This window comes from Durio zibethinus, chromosome 11 (assembly GCF_047325235.1).
Source record: "Durio zibethinus cultivar Kanyao isolate XHJ-2024 chromosome 11, ASM4732523v1, whole genome shotgun sequence".
NCBI classification, from domain to species: Eukaryota; Viridiplantae; Streptophyta; class Magnoliopsida; order Malvales; family Malvaceae; genus Durio; species Durio zibethinus.
The window spans coordinates 3921960-3936626 of record NC_143172.1 but is presented as its reverse complement, the minus strand read 5'-3'; the positions used below and the strand labels follow the sequence as shown (position 1 = coordinate 3936626).

Sequence of the window (14667 nt, the reverse complement as noted above, 5' to 3'; positions counted from 1 at the left end):
TTAAAATGATTTAAATTGCTTCTGATTTCTATCAGCACCTTAGACCCACTTTTCTGCCCGGCTTCACTGCTATATCCTAGCGGTTACGACAGCAAAATGCCACAATCACATTCCCAAATTTGTAATAATACAAAGTATTGAACCGAGAGTTTCATGTCCCATAAAAAAAGATTAGAACAGGGACGAGATGTGAAAAAAGTAACTGTAAATTAAGAAAAAAAAGGTCAAAATATTGGAGTGGTATAAAATACCTATATTGACCTGACAAGAGACAAAAGCCATACGTGGAACCTTATTCTACGCAAGAATCTATGTAACTGCAACCGTCAACGATGTAATATCTGGCTGGTGAAAGGCTTTTTAAGATACTTTCGTTGTTGTTGGATATTGTCATAGAGGCTGATTATACAAGCACAATAAGCTTTGCTTTCTGTTATCCGACAAAAACATGAGCCATGTGCATATTCATTGACCAAACTACCCTTTCACACTCGCTTCAGCCTTTCAGCCCTCACATTTCTCTGTCCCCAGCTAGACAACCTCATTCTACTTGCCTTGCGCCTCTCTCTTTTCTTGCAATGCAAGTGCCATATCAGAGTTCCTCAAGAAGCTTCTAAACTTCTATTCTTTTGTATATATATTTCCAAAAATCATTCTTCTAACTGAGAAAGTTTTGGAAACCCAACTTCACCAGTGTTTTCTTTGTTGGTTTTTTTTTTTTCTTTGTGCTTTTGTTTGTATATTGTGTCTTTAAAGGAAAGTGAAAATGGGTATGGGATCAAGCAATTTTGTGATCAGATGGGTCAACTTTCTTACAATGGTATGCTCTTCTTTTAGGATTTTTTTTCTTACTATGATTATCCTAAATGTGTTTTTTTTTTTTTTTATGGGTCACAATGCCAGCTTTCATTCTTAGAATGAAGTTTTTCTTTTCCTGTTGGGTTCGTCTCATTTGTTGGTTTCTTAATTCTTATTGATGCTGTTATTTTATTTCTAAATTTGGTTGGGTGTTTTCTCTTCAATTTTCTTGAACACTGACCTGGTTGGCTACCTCATTGTAAAAATTTGCTGCAAAATACTGTTTTTCAATCTGTTCTAAGCCTCTGCTCATTTAAATGGTTCTGCTGTAGTCAATTTCTAGTAGAAGTGAATGAGAAAAATTGAAGATGATTATATGTGAATCTTGTGTCCTTTTGAAGTTAATATATGCCCTTTTTTAAAAAGGTTCTTTCATTGGGCAGCTTTTAGCTCTAGCTGTTGTAATTTTTGGGGTATGGATGAGCACTCATCATGATGGATGTCGAAAATCCCTTACTCTCCCAGTCCTAGGCCTTGGTGCTTTCATTTTTATAATGTAAGTTTTGATCACTATGTTGTTTCTGATTACTCTAATTCTTATTATTGCATAGAAAGTTGCAATTACAATTCTTGTCTTTGAATTTTAGATCCATAATCGGTTTCGTGGGGGCAGTGAAGAAGAACACGATGCTATTATGGATTGTATCCTTAATATAACTTTGAGTTATCGATATTTTATGCTGCTTCTGTTCTTTTTAGTTTCCTTGTTTGGACTTCCCTTGACTCAATGGTTTGCAGTATTTGATCATGTTATGCATCATTCTGGTGGCGATCCTTGTATTCACAGTGTTGGCGTAAGTATGGTTAACTAAAGTTAATTTCTTGTTCATATTCAGTCAAGACCTGCAAGGAGAGTGGTAGGATTGCTGAGCTTTTTAATCTTTGTGGCATTTCTAGTTCTGGTTGCAACTGAGTTTTCTATGTGTGGTTTAAACTAAGATTTTCTTAGTGTGTATTTTATAGGTCAGCTTTTAAATAGATGTCTCATGTGCTATTAACTAAATGATAGTTCTGGATGAAACTGACTAAAAGTTTGATTACTCGCGAGATTACCAGGTGATTCTGTTTCATGAGATGGTGTTCCAGCGAAACAGCTAGTTGTGTCTCATATAGCTTAAGTGATTTGATTATCTTAACTTTAGTCTTCTAGAGCAACAAAAGAAAGTTGAAAGTGGGTATATTGGTTTGACTGTTGTGTTCCGCTATTTTTTTTGTCTCAACCTGTTCTGTAACCTTTAAGTTGTAAGGGTACCTTAATTTTATTCACATGAACTTTAAGGCCTTATATCGCTATATGTTTTAATGAGATATTATCATGCTTACTTTGTGTGTATCATTTAAGGCCTTTTGAGTCCCCACTTTTGTAAGAGCTTTCAAGTTAAACAAATTGATTTTATGCCTTTTCTTGTAGGTTCATTATAACAAATAATGGATCTGGTCACAATGTGTCTGGCTTGAGGTAAGGAAATATGCACTTCAATGGCAAAATTTGCCTCTCCTTTTGCCTTCGGATGGTAATTATAACTTTTTAGTATTTTAATCCTTCTGGTCTTTATGCAATTTGTACCACAAGAAACTGAAAAACTATCTTCCACCTCTCTCTCTCTCTCTCTCTCTGTATGCACTTGGTGCCTAGGCTTACTTCATCTTCATACCAATAGTAATATGTGCAAAATCTGTTTTTCTCATCCCACGGGTGGTTTTTGTGCAAGATGTCTCAAATAAGTGTATCATCATTGTTTCATAATTCAGTTTGGCGAGGTTGGTGTATGACCCTCGTCTCTCTTATCTTCTTTGCTTATCAGATACAAGGAGTATCAACTTAAAGACTATAGTTCATGGTTTCTAAAGCAGGTGAGGCTTTCAATTTATGGGCAATGTAATTTCCACTTTGTTTAGCCATATTTAGCATTTTTTGTCAGCTCAATAATACGAATAACTGGAAGCACTTGAAGAGTTGTCTTGTGAAATCAGAGGACTGCAACAACCTAGCAAAACAATACAAGGTCTACCATTTAAATCCTGAGTGCTATTTGTTTCTCTGCATCGATTCTAATGTTTTCAACTCTGATTTTCAGACTCTTAAGCAGTATAAAATGGCAAAACTAACGCCCATCGAAGCTGGTTGCTGCCGGCCGCCTTCTGAGTAGGTGTCTTTTTTTATTTTTTTGGGTTGGGTTGGTTCTCTGCAATTGCACCTATATTTAATCATGGTTTGTGCAGTACATTGAAGCTTATTCCATTCTTTTTATTCATTTAATGAATAATTTTTCTTGACATTCAACTTGATCACAGATGCGGTTATCCTGTTATCAATGCTTCATATTATGACTTGAGCTTTCATCCAATTAGTTCCAATAATGACTGCAAGCTTTACAAAAACTCTCGAGCTGTGAAGTGCTACAATTGTGATTCTTGCAAGTAAGCATTTTGATATCCCCACTTTCCATTTCATCTATTGTATACATTTCTCAGTGCCATTTGCTTTCTTTCAATCGCCTTTCAGGGCCGGAGTTGCACAATACATGAAAACTGAGTGGAGAGTTGTTGCAATCTTTAATTTGGCATTATTTGTTGTCTTAGTAAGATTCTTTTTACGAATTTCTGACCATCTTCAAATTTTTTTTCCCTTCTTACATCAATGAAAACAAAAGAAAGCAAGAACCTTACATTGATTTAGGCGACAAGATTTCGTCCCAGCACTTATCATGTTAAAGCTAACTCTTGTGTTTTGTTTTGCAATGCCAGTCAATGATATACATGGTGGGATGCTGTGCAAGACGAAATGCTGCTCAGAGCCAGTCTAAATTCTGAAAGAGTTTAACTCGATTCAGCTCCTTTCTTGGTCAGTGAAATTAACTACTGTATTCTTCTCTTTTTTAAAGCTTTCAACTGATTTTTTTTTTCCTCTTTCGTCGAAGGAAAATGGAGGAATGGAGCAGTCTGATATGAGGTGGGTTGGAAGTTTGCAGCTTAGCCTTATGTCTGAAGCAATGTAAGCCTAATGTTCAATCATGTAAAAATTTGTCTTGTTCTGACACAAGGGTAACAATTCATTAAGGGGAATTGTAAGGGGAAACAAGAACTACCATTTTCTTTTTCAAGCTTCATAATTTAATTTAATTTAATGATATTTGAGTATCCAGATTGAGCCAAATATATTAGGCTTTAAAATTATTTTTGGGCCTCTTCTACCATTGATTTAGGAGTTGAATCTGTGGAAGTCAATTGATCAATACAATCATAATAATATTCATTAAATTTGAAATTTAAATAAGCATTTATAATTTTTTTCCTTAACGTCGAGTTGCGATCTTTTTTTTGAAAAAAAAACTGACTTTAAGGGTTTTTCTTTTTAAATGAGATTTAATATGGGATCAAAATTAAAAAAAAAAATGGCTTAATTCATATTGCATAAGCAGCTTATTTTCCCTTTAATTCGCAAACTATACTTTAATTACATGTTATGTTATGTTACAGTTAAAGTACTTTTTGAGAGATTTCTAACATTATCTATTTTGGTAATGTTTGATTAAAAAATGAGAGACACGGCATGGTATGTGGGCAAAATAGAAAAAAAAAATCTTGAAAACCGGAAAAATTCTTATCATATATCATATATAAATATATAAAAATCAAAGTTTTTGACAAAAATAAATCTAATGTGGATATTATATATTTTTTAACATGTGTACAACCATGAATAAACGTCATGTGTCATTTAATAAATACATTTTTAATTTAAAAAATCAATATACTTTATTTAATTCTTTTTTAATGTAAAAAAAAAATTATTGCATTTATTCTCTTTTAAATATTCATTATTCTTGCCTTATATAAATAAATTAAATTCAATTTGTAATCAAAGTTAATTGTTATTTACCTTAAATTATTCTCAATTTTTAATGTAAAAAAGTAAATTTATTTCATTTAAATTATTGCATTTATTCTCTTTTAAATATTCATTACTCTTATCTTATATTAATAAATGCAATTCAATTTGTAATTAAAGTTAATTTTATTTATTTTAAATTACTCTAAATTAAATTTTATTCTTAATTTTTTAAATCAACTTCAACATTCATTATAAATAAGAATATGTTTTTGTCCATCAGAGATAATAATATTGGATATTTGTTCAATAATTCTATTATGTTCCAATTCTCTTTTTTCCTTTTTTTATTTATTCCATTGATTTGTTTCTTTTTGCTTACATTTATTTTATTCCTCTTTTATTTTAAAGTGTGATTTCTTCTATTGTTTTTTAATATTAAAATTAGCCTTTTAACAAAAAAGAAAAAAGAAAAAAGAAACTAATATGCTTTTAGTTTTTGAAATAATATTAGTATAATATATAAATATGTTGATATGCTTTAGAAATTAATCTAGACATTTCGTTCAATTATGTTGATATGATTTTTAGTTTATATTTTAATTAAGTAATTTACAATTTTTATGTATAAATGTATATATATTTGCTATGTGATTAATATTGACTATAAAATTTTATCAGCGTTTTTAATTGGTAACAAATTGTTACCAGAAACATGTATGGTCTCAAATAATATAGTGAAAGATTAATGTCATGAAGAAATTAAGATATGATATACAAGGGAATATACAAACAAATATGAATGTCTTACACTAATTAATTTGCATTGATTAACAATTTCTAAATTCCAATTATTCCAATATTAAATGAAATTCAATTATCTTATACATATCCTTGAAAATAAAATTTTAATTCATTATCTAAGTTATAAATATATTAATTTCTTAAATATTAATATATGTAATAAGAATTATGTTAATTGATTTATTTGGTCATTTCTTTTGAAAATTCAAAATGAAATTGAAATTTACATTAATCACTTAACATACAATTTTTTTGTCAATTATGATTATAATTTTCTTTTAAATTTGAGAAATATGTTAATTTTGAGAAATGTGTTATAATTTTAAATTAACTAATGTCTATTAAATTTGAGAAATGAGTTAGAAATGTGCCAAAAAACAAAATTGGTGTCTATTAATTTTGAGATTGTAGCACATAGGCTTTTACATTAATTGGTGTCTATTATGTTTGAGAAATACCTTAGATATGTGTTGGCATTTATTGTTGTAAATTGAACAAAAAAATGGATCCAATAATAAAAAATTGTATTAATAGGCACAAAAATTTTAAGAGTAAATTTATTTTTTAAAAATTAAAGTAAAAATCAACTTTTTGGACAAGCTAAATTATCCTAAATTATAGACCAAAACTAAATCAATGAAACTTATAATTAAAAAAGTTTTTAATGATTAAAAGAATTAATAAACACTATAATTACGGTCATTAAACATTTTTTAATGATCCAAATAATTTAATAATCACTATAATTTCAACAGCAATTGGAGTTACAAAATAAACAATAATAAAATTAGTTGGCATATGATATTTCTAATAAACTGTGGTCCAATCTGTTTAGATGCACGCTATTTTTCTTTTGTAAATGATTAAAAAATAATAAACATTATAATTATGGTCATAAAATATTTTATTTAATGATTTAAGAATTTTTTTAAAAATATAATTAATAAATATTAAAATTATAATTATAAAAGAGTTGATTCTCTAATAAATTATTTGATACAATTATATTTGATTAAATATAATATTCATTTGAGTATTTTATATATTTCATATATAAATATAAAAAGCAAATATATTTAATTAATTCTCCATAATTAATTTAATGAAATAAAATATTTCATTCTCAATCAACAAATAATTATTTGTCTTTATTCACTCATAATTTTTATTATTTCAATATTAATTTTTTTAATTTAAAGTTGTCTTACAGACCTTTTGTATAAATAGCTTTAGGTTTTAATGTTGACAAGTAATGCTTTTTTAACTGTCTTTCACTAACTTTATATTTTTTTATCACCACTCAACTATCTTCAATTTTTACTTTACGTTATTTCTTAGTCTATGTTGCTAAAATATTATTATCTTTTTATACTTATATTTTATATCATTTTAACTATGATATTAACTTTTTTTTATATTTTTTTATTGTTTCTTAAGAATCATTTTGCCTTTTTATTGCAAAATTATAATTGGTTTTACGTGATCTATTTCACATATATATATATATATATTATTTTTTGCTGAATTTATATGGTTTATTTAATAAATTATTTGTAGCTTATTGATAATTAAATAAGATTTACATATGTAGTCTAAGCACAAGATTAAATAGATAAAACAGATGGGCAATTTTAACATAAAAGCAACATTTACAATATATTTTTTAACACAAAAGAAATATTGAAAAATAAATTGCTGCATATTTCCTTAAACAATAACTTAAAGAATTTTTCATAAAAAAATTTATATACGAGATTGATTTTAAGATAACAAAATTTTTAATTTTTTGAAATTAAAAATATTATTATATTCTATTTAGAAATTATTTGAACTCAATAAATTATAGTTTAAGTTTTCTTTTAGATTTGATGAAAATTGCATAAAAATTTTAATATGTAATTAATTAATTAATTATATTAAAATATATAAATTTAAATAAAAAATAATTATAATATTTGGACTCAATAAATTACAGTTAAGTTTTTTTTTTATTTGATGAAAATGACATAAAAATATTCAATATATAATTTACTTATTTTATTATATTAAAATATATAAGTCTTAAAAAAAATAATTATATAAGTTATAAATTATTCATAAACTCTATAATTTATATTATCATTTTAAAAAATTTTATTATATTTATTGATATATGAATATATTTTCATGCATCCCAATGATTTAAAACTAATTCTACCTTGAACCGTAAACCTCGATCATATTAACCCTAAATCCCAATCATGTTCTTAATCGTTCTCTTGCAACACTTCAAAACTTTTTCGGTTTTTCTCTAGATCTATATTTTCACCCGACCCATGGGAGATGGTCCACGACCTTTCCTGGCGGCGTAAACAAGTAGCAATGGAAGCGTCTCCACGAAAAAGAAGTGCAAGAGAAAGAGAAAAGACTCTGAGAAACAACTTTATCAAACCAAAATCCGATCCCAACATCGAGCCAAAGTAGCCGAAACTCGACCCGAGTTCAAATCCCACAAAATATAAGTCATGAGCCCTAACGACCACATCAAAGCCCTAGCTGATCGGTTCATGAAAGAAGTGGCAGAATATTTGTCGAACAAAAACTACGATTCGTTGACATTACTGGAACAGGAACGACTATGATTCATTGCAACAGCAAGAAATCAACGGTCAGGATTAATCCATTCAACGCTTGATGTAAGGAAGCTGATATCTGATAATTGTAGAGAAAAAACGAAATTAAGTGGTGTAAATAGTAATAATTAGAGTAAATGGAAATTTAGAGTAAATGAGAGTTATTTTAATCAGAAGGCTTCAATTCAAGGGATTATTTTTTTAAGCATTCAGGCCGTAATATAGAATAGAGATGGTTTAAAAAGAATGACAGTTCTTCTAATCAACATGAATCTGATTTCGTTTCAAATGATAATTTGTTTTGGTTATGGTGGTCTTGGTGGTAAAAGGGAGAATGTGAATTGTCATACTATTAGAAAGTTTCTGAAGAGTAGGTTTGGAGAAGAGGAGGTCTAGGAGGAACGAGAGCTTATCGAGTGATGATGAATTAAATTACAGTTTGAATTTTTTTAAAAAAATTTGATAAACATTACATAAAAATATTCAATATGCAATTAAATTATTTTATTATATTAAAATATACAATTTAAATAAAAAAATAACTATATAAGTTATGTTAATAATATTTATAATTTACATTATCATTTAAAAAAAAATTTATTATATATAAATTTATTAATATATGAATATATTTTCACCCATTCCACCGGTTTAAAACTAATTCCCAACGTTTCAAAACTCTCTTGGTTTTCCTCTAAACCCATATTTTCACTCTAGGAAGCGGTCACGGACTTTTTCCTGCTGCCTAAGCAAGAAGCTCAGGAGAAAGAGAAAAGACTCTTCCATCCTTTATCAAGCCAGAATTCGATCTCAAATCCGAGCCAAACTAGCCGGGAAACTCGATCAAATCCTCCCAAATATAAGCCCATGAACCCCAACAACCACATCAAAGCCCTAGCTGATCCGTTCATTAAAGAAGTGGCAGGGTATTTGTAGAACGAAAACGACGGTACGTTGACACCACAGGAACAGGAACGGCCACGATTCAACGCAACAGCAAGAAATTAACGGTGCTTGGAAACTGATATCTGATACTTGTAGAGAAAATGGGAAATTAAGTATTGTCAATGGTAATAATTCTGTTAAGAGTAGGAGTTATTCAGTTCAGAGAAACTGGAAATTTAGAGTAAATGAGAGTTCTTTTAATCGGAATCACATTGGTTCAAGGGATGATTCTTTGAAACATTCAGGGCATAATATAGAACAGAGGTGGTTCAAGAAGAATGAGAGTTCTTCTAATTAACATTTCGTTGCAAATGATAATTTCTTGAAGTGTTTTGGTCATGGTGGTCATGGTTGTAAAAGCAAGAGTGTGAATCGTTATACTATTAGGAAGTTTATAAAGAGTAGAATCGTTTGGAGAAGAGGAGGTTTAGGAGGAACGAGAGCTTAACGAGTGATGATGAATCAGATTTGGATTTGGAAGATGAAGTGGAAGGAGTGGGTGGTTGCAGGGATGTTAGGAAGTTGGGGAGTGGTGCATTGATGGGGAAACGTGATATGAAAATAAGGAAGAGAGTTCCACTAAAGGAACTTGGGAAGGAACTTGGGAAGGAGAGTAATTTTTCAGAGCAAGTGGAGCTACGAAAATGAAGAGAAGGAGGGGAGGGAGAAACAATTTATAGTCAAAAAAGGTAAGCTAAGATGTTCGACTGGTTTTTCTTTTGTTCTAGTGAGAGAATTTGAAATATAGATTTATGTATAGTTTGTTTTTGTAATGGTGAATCTGTGGGTTTTTGTTTCTACAGATTTGATGAGTGTGGTATATCCCCATTGACAGTCATGGCACTTTCTGCTGCTGGATATTTTCAGATAACTTGAGCACAGGAAGCAACTCTTTCTGTTTGCTTTGAGGGTGTGTGTTATTGCTTATTTGGCCATTGTGTGATTTTATCATCATTTTCGTGGAACTTACTGGTTTTCAATTTTACATTCGTTTTGATAGTAAGTTGTTCATGCTTTGCGCCTTGGTAGCCTTTAATGCATAATAGGTACTTCCACTGGAATATTAACATTGATGGGGAATTTCTTAAATTGTCAAGAGCATATTACCCCCAGAGTTATGGGATATAAGGCTTAGTTTGTTGTTGTTGTCAAGAACATATCACATTTTGGAAGCTCAACATGTGACATTAGGTATTAAAGTCACTAGTGTAGAAAATGCAGGATTAGAAAGGTGATTCAGTGAAGGCATACAAAACATAGGAATTTGAAGATAGGGAAACAAAAAATTAACATTAGAGATTATCACTGTTGCTTTTATGCCTGGAAGACTGTTCTATGCTTGTATGAGATGTACTGAGTGTCACATGGTCCTTTGTGTATAAAATTCTTCTGCAGGGTTAGTGCTTTCCGAATAGTTATGGTAAAGTACTTTCTATAACTCTGTTGTCATTCATATTATATTCCTTTAAACATGATGCTCTATTTGTTTGATACAAGTAAAACATTTTAAGTGACAATCCCTATTCTAATGTGGAGCAGGCATAGATACTTTGGTCAAAGCTAAAACTGGCACAGGAAAAACTGCAGCTTTTCTGGTATACTACCAGCCCTGAGTTGTTATTAATGAACTTGTTGATTCTCTGTTCTTCCAATTCTTCCGTTAAAGACAAACAGCCTCCTGCAATTGAAACAGTTTTGAAGGTGGCTAGTACTAATGCCATTCAACGGGAGCCTCCAATATTTGTTCTCATTCTTTGCCCCACAACAGAACTTGCAAGTTAGCTAGCTGCTGAAGCAAATGCTCTGCTGAAGCATCGTGATGGCATAGGTGTTCTGACTCTAGTTGGAGGAACGTGTTTCAAAGTTGATCAGAAACGTATAGAATCAGACCCATGCCAGGTTAGCCTATGTTTTATGCCTGGTAATTATTTTAGCATTATAAAATTATTCTAGAATCTTCTACATCCTAATGCTAGAAGATAACTGGCTCTCCTCTTGTCCTAAATGGTTAGGTGCTTGACATTTAAGCCTTAAGAGCTAGGTTCGAGAGCTGGTAAAAGAAAGAAACCAAAAAAATGCTAGAAGATAAACCTTTGCTAATTAGTTGAGTTGAAACTTTCTGCAGTTAATTGTTGCAACACCGGGGGGGTTGCTGTATCACGATGAGAACAAGTCTACCTTGTCTGTGCGGTTGATGGGACTAAAAATGCTTATACTTGATGAAGCTGACCATTTATTAGACCTGGGATTCTGGAAAGATGTAGAGAAAATTGTTGATTGTTTGCTGCTTCAAAGGCAGTCATTGTTTTCTGCAACAATTTTGAAGGAGGTTAGCTTTTTCATTCTCATATTTGTTGTAAACAAGGTAGATTTCAACTCGGGCCTAAATTATTTATGAATCAACTCAGACCTAAATTGTGCTTGATTACGCAGGTTCGTTGAATATCTCAGCTTGTTTTGAAAAGGGAACATGCCTTCATTGATACAGTGGGTCTGGGCTGTGTAGAAACTCATGATAAGGTACAAATGGCGATAATTGCACACATTTACTATCAGGAAAATACAATTAGGCTCATGTTTGTTTTTAAACAATGGAATTTGGATAATTAGGTAATTTAGAATTTTTGATTGATTACTTTGACTTTTTCTCAAGTCCTTAAAAAATTTTGAATTACTTAAAATGGATGTATAATTGTGTCAAAATATTAGCAGCAGTGATGTTATCTGAAGAATTTTCCTTGATGAATGCAGGTTAGGCAATCCCTTCTTGTGCACCACATGAATTGCACTTTCAGATTGTTCACCATCTTTTGAAGAAGCATATATCTCAAGCACCTGAGTACAAGGTAAAAGTGTGAGATCGCTTATGAATATTAATTGCTTACAATCCAAAATGTGGACATATTCTAGCAAATCTAGCACTTGAACATAAGAGCTTGTCTCAAAGTATAATTTTTGGTACACGTTGATTTTTTTTAACAGGTCATATATCCTTATTTTCAGTTTCCATCGGATCTTCCCATCACCAAATAAAAAATTACATCAATAATTTTTCAATATATATATATATATATATATATGGGGATTTCAGTTAATTTTTACTGAAATCTTTGAGTTTTCTAGTGTAAAATCGCTTATGAATATTAATCGCTCACAATCCAAAATGTGGACATATTCTAGAAAAAGAAATAGGAATAAGGCGTGTTGCCGCTATATTCTTCTACATGTGGAAAAATTTATTATGTTCAGCTGTTAACAATCCAATCTTTTCAAATTCTTGAGAGTTGACGGTGAAAAACAATATCTTCAGTCAATTTAAAATGATCAAAGCATTGATTTCCAGTCTCTTATAAACAGTTCTCACTCTACCTCAGATTGACAGTATGCTTTCAGATTGTTGATTAACTCTAATGAAAATATTTAATCTGATGTAACTGTAATCCAAAGAGAAGATAGATAGATGTCATGACCTTGGATTCAAAGAGACAAATGGACAAGAAATAATTCACTAGGTAATGATGTCCTTTCAAGAAATCAAGTTGGGCAACTGATAACAGCGTGAACCCTACTCTTTTATCTTTGTGAGATGAAGTTAGGCAAATTTTACTTTGGGAAATTGCTTGTTTATGCATATTTATGTCTTTCAGATCAGGCTGATGCCTCAGGCACACAAAAAGTTAAAGATCATAATCTACAATCTGGTCCAGGTTATTTCTATCCCCTTTTTTTTGTTTCTGGCTGATGACAAACGCTACATCCCAGACAAAAAAATGCCTAACCAGGTGAGCAGAGAGAATGTGCATAAGGAATTTACAGGTATGGATCCCATCAAAATCAAATGTGCCTTGGTCCACCTATTTAATGGATAATTAATTTGGGGCCCCATTTGGACCTAAAATGGGAGCATCAACAAAAGTTTCATCTAATTGCCTGTTATGAAACCAGCCTACAAGGGCAGTCGGGAAAGGGCATATCCATCTAGAGCTGAAGATACCTAAGGCTTTGTAGATGGAGCTTGAAGAAAGTAACCTCTTTAAATGTCCTGATCATGCTTAAATTCCAATGGGTTGGTGCGGTTTTCATAATGTTTCAAAGAAACCCTGGAAGGGTAAAATGATCACATTCTGTTGCATGGAAAATTCATAATTTCGTTTCCATTCAAACAGGCCTACTTGAAAAAAAAAAGAATTAAGCAGCAATCTTCAAAATCACAATCATTCTATATCACAATCTCATAATATTTTCCATTTCTCTTTCCAGGAAAATTGTCTCCTTTTGAGCAATAAAATCTTGTCAGCTGATGTGTCACTACGACTTTCTTCCTTTTTTCACTTTATATAATCCCCATAAACAATTTTCCACATGAAATATATTCATTCCAATCGTAAGTTTTGATGTCCTACCAACTAATTTGAACCAAAACTTTTGGTTCCATCTCAATTTTCGTCACTTATCATGCTTAATCAAACTGCCACTAATTATTGGGACAAATTTCAAATGCTTAAGAAATGGAACCCTTGACAGGAATGTGTCAACATAGAACTCCCGTCTGTCTTAGACAAGATCAATAACTCCTCATGGACCATCCTATAATAATTATTTGATGGCTAGCCTTTCTTACTCCAACTGAAATAGTACCAATCACTTAGAAGCAATTATATGTGATGAAGAAAACTACTGGGAACGGCAATCGTGCTGCCACGTGTCGATGATATCACCTTAAGAAAGAACCACCAATAATTAATCTTGAGCTCGAAATAAATTAACAAAACCCAAATTGGTATTAGTGCGATCCAAATTAATGTAAAGTCAACGCCTACAGCAGCCCTTTAGATACGGTTTTTCAAGTTAGCACTCCACCAGACGCAAATGGACCAATTTAGCCTGTCGTCTCTGCTGTAATATCTGTTTCCTTTCTTTTATTTTTTAAGGGTTCATTCCATGGTATGGTGGGAAAATTTTTTATCGCATTCTGGTATTATTTTATACTTAAATTTTTAAGAATTCGATTATAAAATGTGTATCATATTATTAAATGAATCTTAAACAAAAAAAATTGCATTATAAAATAAAAAAATAGTGCAGATTAATTTTAAATACAAGTATGACGAATAGATTTTTTTCGATGAAAAAAAGAATAAATTAAAATAAAATTTGTGTAAACACAGATATTAAGTTCAACTATATCTTATATAAATAAGCTGAAATCATTATATTCTTGTTCTTTGTAAATAATGTAATGAGATTTAAATATAATAGAAACAGTCTGAATTTAAATTGGTGCATGTAATTTGAGGGTACTATCGATATCAGAATTTAAAATGCCAAAGGATAATTCGTCAATGCAAGTGAAGAAACAAATCACACCTACTACTAATTTCCTACTGTAGTTTTGGGTGGAGAATTTATAACATGAAGGCAGATTTAGCCAAAGATGAAGGGTATTTCAGCCATTACAAAAGAACTAATTCCTAGTTTTGGTTACATCGTCACCACTGGTTGCTTGATGCCTTGATCTCATATTAATAGACTTCATACCTGCCTCTTTAATAAGTGAGCAAACTCAATCCCATAAACTTCTTGCAGTTCATCTCATCATCTGTTCTCCCCTTTCTC

The 14667-nt window shown here is 30.8% G+C and overlaps 1 protein-coding gene and 1 pseudogene across 3 annotated transcripts; both read left to right on the top strand.

Moving 5' to 3' along the window:
* The first annotated feature begins 392 nt into the window (after window positions 1-392).
* LOC111290846 (tetraspanin-10-like) lies at window positions 393-4017 on the top strand. 2 transcript variants are annotated; one of them, XM_022882341.2, is made up of 12 exons: window positions 393-820; window positions 1242-1354; window positions 1446-1500; window positions 1597-1652; window positions 2270-2317; window positions 2664-2712; window positions 2781-2864; window positions 2937-3004; window positions 3154-3279; window positions 3365-3440; window positions 3607-3703; window positions 3780-4017. In XM_022882341.2, exons 1-11 carry the CDS (start codon window positions 767-769, stop codon window positions 3670-3672), a joined length of 795 nt encoding a protein of 264 aa, XP_022738076.1. In that variant the 5' UTR covers window positions 393-766; the 3' UTR covers window positions 3673-3703; window positions 3780-4017. The 2 variants fall into 2 exon arrangements, with proteins under 2 accessions (XP_022738076.1, XP_089623894.1); XM_089767768.1 differs by lacking the exons at window positions 3365-3440; window positions 3607-3703; window positions 3780-4017 and having other exon boundaries at window positions 3154-3283.
* A 5047-nt stretch (window positions 4018-9064) lies between these two features.
* LOC111290076 (putative DEAD-box ATP-dependent RNA helicase 48) lies at window positions 9065-12030 on the top strand (annotated as a pseudogene). The gene is made up of 7 exons (XR_016346213.1): window positions 9065-9740; window positions 9855-9961; window positions 10591-10646; window positions 10726-10950; window positions 11177-11380; window positions 11485-11571; window positions 11803-12030. The product of XR_016346213.1 is annotated as a putative DEAD-box ATP-dependent RNA helicase 48 (transcript).
* Window positions 12031-14667: the final 2637 nt, after the last annotated feature.